At 46.9% G+C, this 12993-nt stretch overlaps 1 protein-coding gene across 1 annotated transcript in view; it reads left to right on the forward strand.

Annotated features, from left to right (window-relative positions):
- The window catches only part of EDC3 (enhancer of mRNA decapping 3), a 44505-nt gene that overhangs the window by 16975 nt on the left and 14537 nt on the right, over window positions 1-12993 (forward strand). Inside the window, exon 4 of the mRNA XM_075535526.1 lies at window positions 10823-11158. Coding sequence (XP_075391641.1) covers window positions 10823-11158 — 336 coding nt within the window. The remainder of the gene's footprint in view (window positions 1-10822; window positions 11159-12993) is intronic.

Genomic DNA, 12993 nt, shown 5'->3' on the forward strand with positions numbered 1-12993 from the left:
CTCAAACATATTCTGGTGAAGCTCATTGAAGCTGGCACTAAACCGTGTGCAGTTTGACCTTCAGATGCCCTTTAGCGTGCTAAGAGCCGGGGAAAATTCCCCTTTATAAAGTGTGTGTGACAAAAACCAATAAACAAGGGGCATGAGCGTTACTCAACAATGGGCTGGTTACAGGGCGTCCCGGCCAAAGGGCCTCTGTGCCAACAGCTGGCAGCAAAATGGCACAGGAAGGCAGCCAGCCGCCAGCCTTCGCACAGGCCCGGCCCTGGTCATTGGACGGCAGAGAAGTCCGGGAACTGCTGCTTATCTTTTTCAGGGGAAGTGCTTTCCTCTCCCAGTGGCCAGAGGCCAGCTTAACAGAGAGCCAGACCCCTTGGGGCTGAGTAAACCCAGCACTCACCCAGGACCTCCCAGTGTTTGGCTTCACTTGCGTTAACGTCTGATGGGGCAGGGAGACCAAGAAACCACCCCGAGCGTTCGCGTGCGTCCCTCTCCTTTCTCATGTGCTCCCTTATCTTCCTCTCCCTGACCTGCGCTGCCACTGTTTGCTCTGGGCTTCCTGCCAGCGTTTGCCACGGGTCCTGAGGGTGGGTGCAGCACTGGAGGATGAGTGCCCAGGCCCTCCTGAAGACACAGCCCGGCTCGGCGCCAGAGTTGTGCTTGTAGAGCCCATGGCAGAGCCCGAAATGGAGACGGCATCGTTGGGGACACATTTAAGGCATTGCCTTTTCCAAACCCTGGTGAGAGAGGCTGCTTTTTTTGTTGTTAATCGCGCGTGTGTTTCAGCAGCTTTCCATGGTGCTGCTGGTACAAAGCGGCCACTACCTGCTGTGCTTTGCCTTTGACCCCACCCCTGCCCTTGTGAACAGTTTGACCTTGGTGCTAATGAGCCCCTGTAGCAGCCAGCAGCAGCAGCACCCACACCCCTGTGCCTAGTCTTTGAGCACTGCCCACTGGAAGTCTCACCTCCCTGCAGCGCTTGGGTCTTTTGGAGTCCTGGTTCATTTCTGTTTCCTCTAGCCGTTGTCTTTGTGTGCTGTGTGTCTCTGCCGACTCTTCTTTTGCAATGCCCTCTGTTGTCTTTGTATTTGGTGGCCTGTTTGTGCAGCGCCTGGGGTTTCATCTGAACGGGGATGGTTTCTCAGCCGGATGATTTAATACCACCGGTTAAGCACGTCATCTGCTCCTGTAATAGGCCCCGGACCGTTCGTTGCCGTTCGTGCTGAGCCCCTTTTCTCTGACGCTCTGGCCTCATGCGCCCTCTCATATTGCCCTCGACAACTTGAGAGTCCTCTTGCAGTCACTCATGGCATAATGTTTGATGGCTCCCTTTCTCGTGGTTAATCTAAAATTACCTTTTATTTTACATACCTCTTTTTACTCTTAATTTTTGTTGGTGTTTTTAACTTTTTGACATAATGCGGCTGCTTCTTTTTTCTCTCCCCTGAGATTTGTGTTCTTCTGGTGGATCAACCCTAGTGTTGGGGGACAGGTATGAGCGACAAGGTTTTTGCCTTCTGTTAGCTTACCAGCACTGTGGGAAGCAAGACGAGGAACAGAGAACAAAGGAAGTAGTGTGGGCAAGTGCTGGGTGAGTAGTGTGGCAGCCAGTGATTGTTTAGCGGAGTAATCAAAGCCGCTGGGTTTGAGCTGAGTCAAACAGTAAGACAACTGGAACTTCAAAGTTCACCAATCAGGAGTGAGTGTATGTGAGATAATATCTGTAATTTTTACAGCCATAAAATAGCAATGATTTGAAGATTGATTTTATGAAATAGGAAAATGATCCCAAGAAAGCAAGACACAGATCTTTGTACACCTGAGTGCAATTTTTTATTAAAAGGAAATATATCATCATAGCATGTAATTCTCCAATAGTTTCTGTACAGTATGCATTATGTATGATGGACATTAATGAAAAGTTTCTGTGCAGGGTTTTTTGTTTGTTTAAAGCAATATTTGTTTTCTGTTGCCTTTAAATTCCTTCATTCACCATTTAGTTGCATTGAGTGAGGTTCTTTTCTCTTAACTTTTTTAACTCAGAGCCCTGTGGTCTCCCTCTTCTTGCTTTCATGATTTTACATGGGGAGTTGTGTGCATTTTGAAGTTCAGCAGATCTGAACGCAGCCAGGGTTAGCTGTGTCAGTTTGGAGCAGGGCACTTAACCTTCCTAATCCTTAGAGCGGTCATTTCAGTGGTGTTGCTTTGTAGACACACCGGAATACTGTATCTCCTAAGACGGTGCCAGGGACCCAGGCTCTGCAGACTGACCAGGCTGGAGGTTTTAATGGCTACTTTTCTCCGAGGCTAATAGGTGACCACAGGCAATAGCCATCATCTAAAAGCATGTTTGCGCTTCTGTCAAAAATTCGCTGCCGTCCAGTCGATTCTGACTCATAAGACCCCACATGGCAGAGTAGAACTGCTCTCAGGCCTCTGAGACTAAATATTTTACAAGTGTAGAAAGCCTCCTCTTTCCTGGGGAGCAGCTGGTGGTTTCAAACTGCTGACCTTGCGGTTAATAGCCAAACGTGTAACCCACTATGCCACCAGTGCTTCTTATGGTTCTATAATATCTTATAATAAATTAAAAGTATTATAAGAGTATAAGAATATTATAAGAATTAATGCCTGGGCTGGAGGGTGAGAGAGGAAATGATGATGGCAACATATGTACAGAAGTGCTTGCTACAATTGATGTATGGATTGTTATAAGAGCTGTAAGAACCCCCAATAAAATGATTTACTTAAAAAGAAAGAAAAGAATTAATGCCCAAGAATTGGCAACCTAAGATTACCATATATTTGCTATTTTCATATTTGGCTTTTTGTGACATAGCTTAGTCCTGTAGATATATTTTTGCCTTAGTGAATGTGTGTTACTGAAATTTTTGCCTGTGTGTAGCCTCATTATTTTCTTAAGCACTGCAGTTTTTAATCCTCATAAGTGAGCGTTCCATGCATTTTAGCCTAAAGAGCATCCCACTATATGTACATTTTCCTCTTCTCATTAATATTTTAGGTTCTAGATTAGATTAATAATACTGTTGTTAGAACTACAAATGTCCCATGCAGGTTATCTACATTGTTTCCCAAGAATCTGATCATGCTGCTCCTACAGTGGACCAGGGATATATATACACCTTAGATTTGAGAATGGACTTTTGAGCTTCTACTTACTCATAAGCCCTGTTTTAAGAACGAGTTTTTATGATGTGGCCCTGCTCAGTACTGGCCCTCATGAAGTGATCACAGAAGAAAGAAATCAAATGGCACTTGGCTGTCGGAAAGAATCGTGTCTGGGATCTTAAAGGCTTGTCAACACAAGCAACTATAAGTGAGGTGTCAGCGAAGTCCACACAGAAGGCGCATACCAGCCTGTGTGATCCAAGGATTGTAAATAGTAAAATTCAAGATCAGAAGGAGCTTATATTAGAGCTTAAATTCTGAGCCCCCAGTTTGCAGAAGGCTGTGGTTGACCGTGAAACTCTCAAATCCATTTGCAGGGCCCCAAATGGATTAGGCCTCCATTGAATTCCCTCAGTCCATTGACCGAGGAGGTGAATAGTCTTGTCCTCAGCCCGAGTGCATTGGAAAGTCACTAACTGCAGATATAGTTAGGTTAGGGAGCCCTGGTATAGTACGTTACATGTTGGGCTGCTAACCACAAGGTCAGCAGTTCAAAAGCACCAGCTACTCCTTTGGAGAAAGATGAGGCTTTCTGTTCCCACAGAGTTACCGTCTGGGAAACCTACAGGGACAGTTCTGCCCTGTCTTCTATGGGGTTGTTATGAGTTGGAACCAACTTGATGGCAGCAGGGTTTGGTCTGGAGGATAGTAATGTTAAAATTTAACATCTTATTGTTGGTTTTTCCCTTTGACCCATTTTTAATTTGTTGTTATTATTTTCTGCTTTCTTTTGGGTTGAGGTTTTCCTGTGTCTTCTTTTGTAGCATTCTTTTGTTTTTGTGGGAGTCTGATTTTCATTATGTGAGACCCATGATAGGTGAAGCCGTAGAGACAGCCACTAGATGAGTACTTTCTCAGGCTTGTAGCAGGGAGGTTGGGGAAATGTGCAGCTAATAAAGTACATGAAAGAAGAACATGTTCTAACGTGAATTGTCGTGATTATGGCACATCTCTTTTTAAATTAATGAGTTGAATTGTACGGTACGTGAATTATATGCCAATAAAACTGTTCAAAGAAGTTCTAATGAAGTACTCTTGGTGGAAAGGGCCATAGTAAATATTAAAGCACTCTGTAAATTATATTGGATGCTCTAGCTGTCAGTAATTACATATCTTATTCAGGGGCTTACATGGTAAATCCAGCGGTTGTGCAGTACCATCAGAGGCTCCACCTTGTTTCCCTCCCACGCTCTCTGTGTATTGGCTTCACCCTCGGATCCAGGCTGTCTCGGGGCCACAGCCTTCCAAAAGCCCGTCTCTTCCAGGGTGTCTTGTCAGCTTCAGCCGGGTTTGTCAACCCTGTACCTTTGACACTTTGGCCCATAAGACTTTTTGTGAGAGACGACTGCGTTGTAGGTGCCTTGTAGGATGTTTAGCAGCATCTTTTGTCTATACTGAGGACCCCTCGTGGCACTGTGGTTAAAGCACTTTGGCTTGCTAATCCAAAGTTGGTGGTGTGAAGCCAGCAGTCCCCAGCCAATCCATAGGGGGGAGCCTCGGCAGCCTGCTTTCCGGCACAAGGACAGCCTTGAAGAGTCCATGGGAGAGTTCGCCGCCCTGTGAGGGGCATGAGAGGGAATGACCTTGACGGCTGTGAACTGCTGGTTTACGTTGGCTTGGCTTGGCCTGTACCCGCTAGATGCCAACAACATCCCTTCACCAGGTCTGACAACCAAAAATGCTTCTAGACGTTGTTAAATGCTCCTTCTCCCCAAAGAAGAGGGAACTTCCCTTTGCTAAGAACCCTTGGTTTTCAGGAATGAGGAAACTGTTCTAGTTGGCATTGTGTTCATGTGCCCGAGCACCACGGTGGTGGATTTAGGAATTGATCAGGTCTCCCAGAGTACAGCCAGCTTCCCCTAACATGTGACAGAGAGAGGAGGGCGTCTAGCTGAACAAAAATGGGGTTTTGTTGTGAGTATGGGGCATCTTGCTGTTGGATGGGCAATGGCAGGGTTGGCTATAAGGAGAAACACTCTAAAGTAAAAAATTGGTGCGATTTGACTACTGGTTAGGGTTTCAGGAGTGATCTAGTGATAGTATGGCTGAGTTTAAGACTGATGAGCCCTGAGATTGTTTGAGTCTTCTGCACCCTGTGTAGCTCTTAGTAAATAGCAGACACTTTAAAGGTATTTTTGTGTACAAATGTGCGTGACACAATGGATGGATGTATGGATTGTGATAACAGTTGTACGAGCCCCCAGTAAAATAATTTAAAAATTAGTTTTGAATGAATTATATAGAAAAATGTACTGAGTTCTAAAACGCTTCCTCCCCGCCACTACCATGATCCCAATTCTACATTGAAAGTCTGGCTAGACCAGAGGATGTACACTGGTACAGATAGCAACTGGAAACACCGGGAATCCAGGGTAGGGGATCCCTTCAGGGCCAGTGGTGAAAGTGGAATTACTGAGAGGGTGGAGGGAAGGTTGGGGAGAAAGGGGGAACTGATTACAAGGATCTACATATAACCTCCTCCCTGGGGGATAGACAACAGAAAAGTGGGTGAAGGGAGATGTCGGACAGTGTAAGATATGACAAAACAATAATAATTTATAAATTATCAAGGGTTCATGAGGGAGGGAGAAGCAGGGAGGGAGTGGGGAAAATGAGCTGATATCAAGGGCTCAAGTAAAAAGCAAATGTTTTGAGAATGATGATGGCAACACATGTGCTTGACACGATGGATGTATAGATTGTGATAAGAATTGTACGAGCCCCAATAAAATGATTTAATATAAAAAGAAAAATGTACTGATCAGAATACTCTTGTGCATGGAATATTATTCTGGATTCAGTGACCAGATGGTGCGATTGTATGAAGGCCTTCAAAATAGGTCAGATGGAATTAAGACCCAATGGAATTTTTCCATGAACTTTTGAAGCCTTCTCCTAAGTGAAGTTAATGAAGTAAAAAGAGTCTTGGAGACAATCCCAGTTATTTCCTTCTAAGTTATGTTTGGAAGGAATTATACTTTGATCTAAGTTACCCCAACCCACTGCTAGTCCATTGCTTCTACCTCACAGCAACCTGCTGCAGGGTCTCCAAGACTGTAAGTCTGTCCAGGAGCAGACAGGCTCAGTCTGTCTCTCTCAGAACAGCTGGTGGTCGTGAACTGCTGACTTGTGCTTAGCAGCCCAGCAGTTACCCAGCAGCACCACCAAGCCTCCTTGTGGCCTAAACACCTCCTTAAAATAAGAATTCATCATACTGATAATATTTTATTAGATTTCACCTTCAAAGCAAAATATTTCTGTGACATTGATAACTCTTGGTTGATCTCATCACCCCGCCATGGGCCATCATCCCTGTAGAAAGGAAGTGGCACTAGGGCCATGCCTCTGTCCAGGAGGCCACTGTCCATTTTGACACCACTGCTAAGGCCTGAAGTGGAAAATCAGATCCTCTTCCATCTGGACACCTTAAACCTGGGGTGAGCTAGCTACTTGGGTTCCTGGGTGGAGAAAAGAATGATTTCCTGTCCATGAAACTAGAGTTCTCTAGGCCCCCAAACAGTTCCTGACATATAGTAGGCCTTCAAAAAGATTTGGATTATTTGTGGAACACTATTCAATGATGAATGAATTATTGAATTGATGTTTTTATAGTCAGTATTACGTAGTTACTGGTGTTTTTCTTTATTGTTGTGTCTCATGTTCCATTTCTCTCTCATAGGTTTTGAAGTGTATAATTTCTTTGTCAGCCGTCAGGAGTGGTAAGATCACCTTTATTTTTAGGCTGGGGGACTGCCCTCGCTTTTGAAGGATTAAACCAGTTGCCATTAAGGCAATTCCAACTCATGGCTCCAGACTAGAAGGGTTTTGAGTGGCAGCGTTTTTAGAAGCAGGTTGCCAGAAATGAAATCCTAGAATGTTTTCACTCAGCACTTGACTACGTTTTACTATTACACTTTGGCCTCGGTTCTGAAGGGATCCCCGAGGGCACGGTGATTAAGTGCCTGGACTTGGGCAGGCATGGGGGATGAGGGTATCGCTGTGAGAAGAACCGGCAATAGGTGTACTTGGGGGGGTATGATTGGGCAGGCTTGCTCCTGCTCATTCTGATCTCCACGTCAGTGTGGTCGGTGAGTGGGGGCTCCTTATCTCGAAAGGAGGTACGTCACATTGACTTAGACCGTGCTAGAGATTCCTTGGCATACCTGTCGCCAGGATCATCCTTGGCGTGTAGTCCAGTGAGGACCAAAGTCTAGGTTCACTTTGGGCTTCTCTGGGGCCGGGTGGCTTGGCAAGTGCTGTGCACTCTGCCTTGACGGCCAGAGGGCTCGTCATCATCTGGTGTGTGGTGGCTGATTCAGGGTCTCAGACACACCTGGCTAACACGCTCCTGTGCCTTTGGGGTTTCCTTTGCAGGAGCTGCTTGATAGGGCCCATTTGGTAGCTTGGAAATTGGAGTATTCCTCACCCAGTAGTCCTTACTCACGAGTGATAAAATGCTGGGAAAAGAAAACATTACCCAAAAAGCCTAAAGACAAGTTTGTATGCTAAAATACCAATGCACAGTGACAGATGGCAGATGGCTCCAGATCTGGAATTGGTTATCTAAACCAGGATTACCTTCTGTTCAGGTCTTGCCTAAGACCAGACTAAAAATCTGAAGGGTGCTTGTTTAGTAAACATAGATTTAAGAGCCAGTTGCTTGGATGAAGTATGTGTTAAGCCAGGTTGACTAGAGAAACAAATTTAGTGACATGCATATATGTGTAAGATAGAGCTTTATATCAGGAAGTAACTGTATATCAAGGAAACATCCCAGCCCAACTCAAGTCCATACTAGTCCAAGACTAGTCCATAAGTCCTTCTTTAGAATCCTGCAGTCACAAGCAATGATGTGGAATGCAGGAAGATCACAGGCTGGTGGGTGCAAAGTCTTGTGGATCCAATGGCGGTGGACACATGACAGGGCTCACAGCAACCAGGTAAGTCAGCAGGAAGGTGAAGACAGAGAGAGAAGGGGAGGTTTCTAGGACCTTATGAGAAAGCCACGCCCACAAGGAGTCACCATCCGGCTGTGACCTGATTGACAGGCCAGACTCCACCCCTACACTTTCATATCTTCAAGTTGACATGATGTAACTACTACAGAGGGGAAAATGCGATGCTATGATAGGAGAAGAGTCAAGGGGGTGTGGTTGGCAAGCTATTGGGAGATAAGATAAGTAGTTTAACTTACTGAATAAAAAACTGATGATCTGAAATGCAAGCCTCTACCTAATTCATAATAAAAAGTTTAAAACAAACAAGAAGAGCCAGTTGAATCTTATATTTATGGGCTTCAAGTTAGGAGGATTTAGTCTTATTTTGTTTTGTTTTAAATCATTTTTGGGGGGACTCTTACAGCTCATCGTAATCCATCCAGCCATTCATCCATTCATCCATTGTGTCAAGCACTTTTGTACATCTGTTGCCATCATCATTTTCAAAACATTTTCTTTTTACTTAAGCCCTTGGTATCAGCTCATTTCCCCCCTCCCCCACCCTCCCTCCTCATGAACCCTTGATAATTAAATTTTTTTTTTTAATTTTTCATGTCTTACACCAACTGCTGTCTCCTTTCACCCACTTTTCTGTTGTTTGTCCCCTTGGGAGGAGGTTATATGCCGTTCATTGTGATCAGTTGCCCCTTTCTTCCTCCACCTTCCACTTACCCTTCTGGGTATAGCTACTCGTTATTGGTCCTGGGGGTGTTATCTGTCCTGGATTCTCTGTTTCCACTCTTTTTTTTTTTTTTAAACAATTTATTAGGGGCTCATACAACTCTATCACAGTCCATACATATACATACATCAATTGTATAAAGCACATCTGTACATTCTTTGCCCTAATCATTTTCTCTTTTTTTCTCCTCTTTTCTTTTTTTACATTTTATTAGGGACTCATACAACTCTTATCACAATCCATACATATACATACATCACTTGTATAAAGCACATCCATACATTCCCTGCCCCAATCATTCTCAAAGCATTTGCTCTCCACTTAAGCCCTTTGCATCAGGTCCTCTTTTTTTTTCCCCTCCCTCTCCGCTCCCCCCTCCCTCATGTGCCCTTGGTAATTTATACATTGTTATTTTGTCATATCTTGCCCTATCTGGAGTCTCCCTTCCCGCCCTTCCCTGCCGTCCCTCCCCCAGGGCGGAGGTCACATATGGATCCTTGTAATCAGTTCCCCCTTTCCAACCCACTCACCCTCCACTCTCCCAGTATCGCCCCTCACACCCTTGGCCCTGAAGGTATCATCCACCCTGGATTCCCTGTGCCTCCAGCCCTCATATGCACCAGTGTACAACCTCTGCCCTATCCAGCCCTGCAAGGTAGAATTCTGATCATGGTAGTTGGGGGGAGGAAGCATCCAGGATCTGGGGGAAAGCTGTGTTCTTCATCGGTACTACCTTGCACCCTAATTGACCCATCTCCTCTCCTGAACCCCTCTGTGAGGGGATCTCCATTGGCCGACACTTGGGCCTTGGGTCTCCACTCTGCACTTCCCCCTTCATTCAGTATGGTGTGTGTGTGTGTGTGTGTATATATATATATATGTGTATATATATACACACACACACACATATATATACATATACACACACCTTTTTTTATTTTTGCATGATGCCTTGTACCTGGTCTCTTTGGCACCTCGTGATCTGTACCAGTGTACATGCTCTGATCTAGCCGGATTTGTAAGGTAGAATTGGGGTCATCATAGTGAGGGAGGTATAGCATTAAAGAACCAGAGGAGAGTTGTATGTTTCGTTGGTGCTATACTGCACCCTGACTGGCTCGTCTCTTCCTTGTGACCTTTCTGTGAGGGGATGTCCAATTGTCTACAGAAGAGCTTTGGGGCCTCACTCTGTCATCCCCCTCATTCACAATGACATGATTTTTTTGTTTTGGGTCTTTAATGCCTGATAACTTATCCCATCGACACCTCATGATCACACAGACTGGTGTGTGTTTTTTCCATGTGGCCTTTGTTGCTTCTCAGCTAGATTGTCGCTTGTTCGGGAGGATTTAGTCTGTTTTGGGGATACTTCTCTCCCAAGTAGCGACTGGACATTCAGAACCAAACCACCCTGACCTGGGGGGAGGGGCTGCTGTGTTCTTGCCCTTCCGCCTCTTTCCCGATCCTCCCTTGTCAAGACACAGCAGCCTTCTTTCCTTACCCCATTCTCTCAGGGGGGCAGGCTGGTAAGATTCCCAGGGCGCTGTGTATTTTGTATTCACTCACTCGTTATGTAGGTCAGCATGGTGGTGCAGCAGTTACTCAGTGGGTTGCTCACTGCAAGGTCAGCAGTTTGAAACCACCCGCTGCTCCTCAGGAGGAAGAAGGGACCTTCCACACCTGTAAAGAGTGACAGTCTTGGAAACCCACAGGGGCAGTTCCAGCCTGGGCCATTGGGTCCCCCCGAGTGGGCATGGCCTGGAGGGCAGTGGGAACGAGTTACTTGGTGATATTTGGACTCTCTTATTCCAGATGAGATTTGGGGTCGTTTGTGATTTAAGAATAACTTGCCTTTGTCATCCTCACTGTGGTGTCTGTGACAGTCTCTACCACGGCGAGCATGCTGTGTTGTCTGCCCTGTGGGCCACTCTGACTGTGGTCTCTCCTTTCCCAGGGTCATCTAGCAGCAGACACCCCAATCAGGCAACTCCAAAGAAAAGCGGGGTCAAGAACGGCCAGGTGAAGAATAAGGACGACGAGTGCTTCGGAGACGACATTGAGGAGATTCTCGACACCGACTTTGACTTTGAAGGGAACCTGGCCTTGTTTGACAAAGCAGCTGTGTTTGAGGAGATTGACACCCATGAGAGGAGAGGGGGTGCCCGTTCCCGGGGCACCCCGAATGAAAAGCCTGCTCGGTACCGCCACGATGAAAATATCTTGGAGTCGGAGCCCATTGTCTACCGAAGGATCACGGTGCCCCACAGCGGGAGCAAGGAGTTCTGCACCGGTGAGTGCCACCGAGCCGCCAGAGTCAGCAATACAGGGGCTTGGGGACTGGCCCGTTGTTCATGCCTTTGGGGTCCTGCTCACAGGTGCACATCCTGTTGCGATGGAAGGCTCCTCTCTCCGGTCAGCACCCAAACCAGCTGCCCTGAGTCAATGCTGACGCATGGTGTCCGTGGGTTTCCGCGTAGCTAGGACTGCCCCGCAGGCTCGTCATGGCTGGGGCCGTTTCTTTTGAGGTGCCTCTGCTTGGGTTCAAGCTGCCAGCCTTTCCGTCAGTAGCCCTGTGTTCAACCGTTTTCTCTCCCCAGAGAGGGCCCTTACTCAGAAGGGAAATGCAAATCCACATCATACTGAGGTAGACCTCACCCTCACCAGAATGGCGATTACCAGGAAAACCAAAATGAGCAGTGTCTGTCTGGCCTGCGCTCTGTATTGCAGCCAGGGGCACCCTGGGCAGTGGATGGCGGGAGTGTCTACGAGGTTCTGCAGGGTCCCCAAAGGCATGTGCAGCCTCCCAACAGGTTCTCGGTGTTCTCATCTGGACACTGAGGACCCCAGTGAAGGGCCCGCTAACGCTGAGCCCTGAAGGCTCTGCTGGCCTTTTGGAGCTGGCACTCCAGGCCTCTGTCCATGTGTAGGAGGTCTGGGAGGTAAGGTCATAGGGCCAGCTGTCCAGATTCAGATCATCCTGGCCTGCTTGCACTCTGCCTTTGCTCTCGCAGCCTGTGCGTCTCAGTAGAGGGCTGGCTGCCTTATTAATGATTTGCAGCTGGAAAGCAAACAAAACCATTGAAGATGGTTATTTGAAACCATTGGCTGCAATTTAAGGTTTCAGTAAATTATATTTGTTTTCTACACTATCCGAGTCTTCTGCTGGCCCTGGTCATTGAGAATTGATCAGCAATGATTCTTGAGTAGTGACGGTAGTAACGTAGGTCGCTCTGTATGATGGTCTAGTTGTATTATTTTGGTGATTCTTAAGTTTCTTGTTTTTAGCAATAGAATCTTTCCTTTAAATAAAATCCTAAATGCAGGCCCTTGGCGTATGAAGTCGATACAGATGGTGTAAAGGTGGTCTGCCTTGCCCTGCCCCATCCCTTCTCCCCGGAGCCACATGACTGACTAGGCCTCCAGAGCGCCTCAGTCTCGCGAGTAGGAAGGAGCCAGGTAGACTGAGCTCATTTGGGTCTGATGTTCGGACGTCAGGGCTGTCAGTCTTCGGGCCGGGAGTGGTTGCAGAGAGAGTTATGGAGACAGACTAGCGGCATGTGGAGGAAAGTCAGAGAGCATGACTCTGGGCAGGCCACAGCGGGTGGGTGCTGTGTGTGTGAGGGAGTGGGCAGTGGCAGGCAGAGAAAGCCGGCTAACATGCCCTCTCGCAGGCGTGCCTCACACTAATTCTGACCCAGCAACAACAGGGCGGTGTGAGCACCTCTGACCCGCTTACCACCTGTGTAAAGGGAAGCAGTCTAGTTCAAAATAGGGCTGCACTTAAATGGTGAGGTTTCCAGCGTTTCCGAGGCAGCTGGCACCCAGCAGGCCCCGTACTAAAACCAGACCCTGCCCACCACCTCCCACTGCTCCCTTTTTACTGGAGAAAGCTCAGCTGTGCAGAGAGCTGCGCTCACTGGTAGCTCTGCTCTCTGTAGCTGTCTCGGTGGTGGTTTTGGAGTTGTTGGAATATGCATTGTATGATTGTCCTGGAACTTTGCACTGAGGGGATCCCTGAGTTTGGGAGGATTGTCGTTGGCCTTGGAATGAGGCGGCTGAAAGAGTAAGAATAAAACTGAGTCAGAGGCCATGTTCTACCTCCTACTTGGGTGAGTGGCGACGGGG

Source organism: Tenrec ecaudatus, chromosome 17, assembly GCF_050624435.1.
Source record: "Tenrec ecaudatus isolate mTenEca1 chromosome 17, mTenEca1.hap1, whole genome shotgun sequence".
Taxonomy (NCBI): Eukaryota; Metazoa; Chordata; class Mammalia; order Afrosoricida; family Tenrecidae; genus Tenrec; species Tenrec ecaudatus.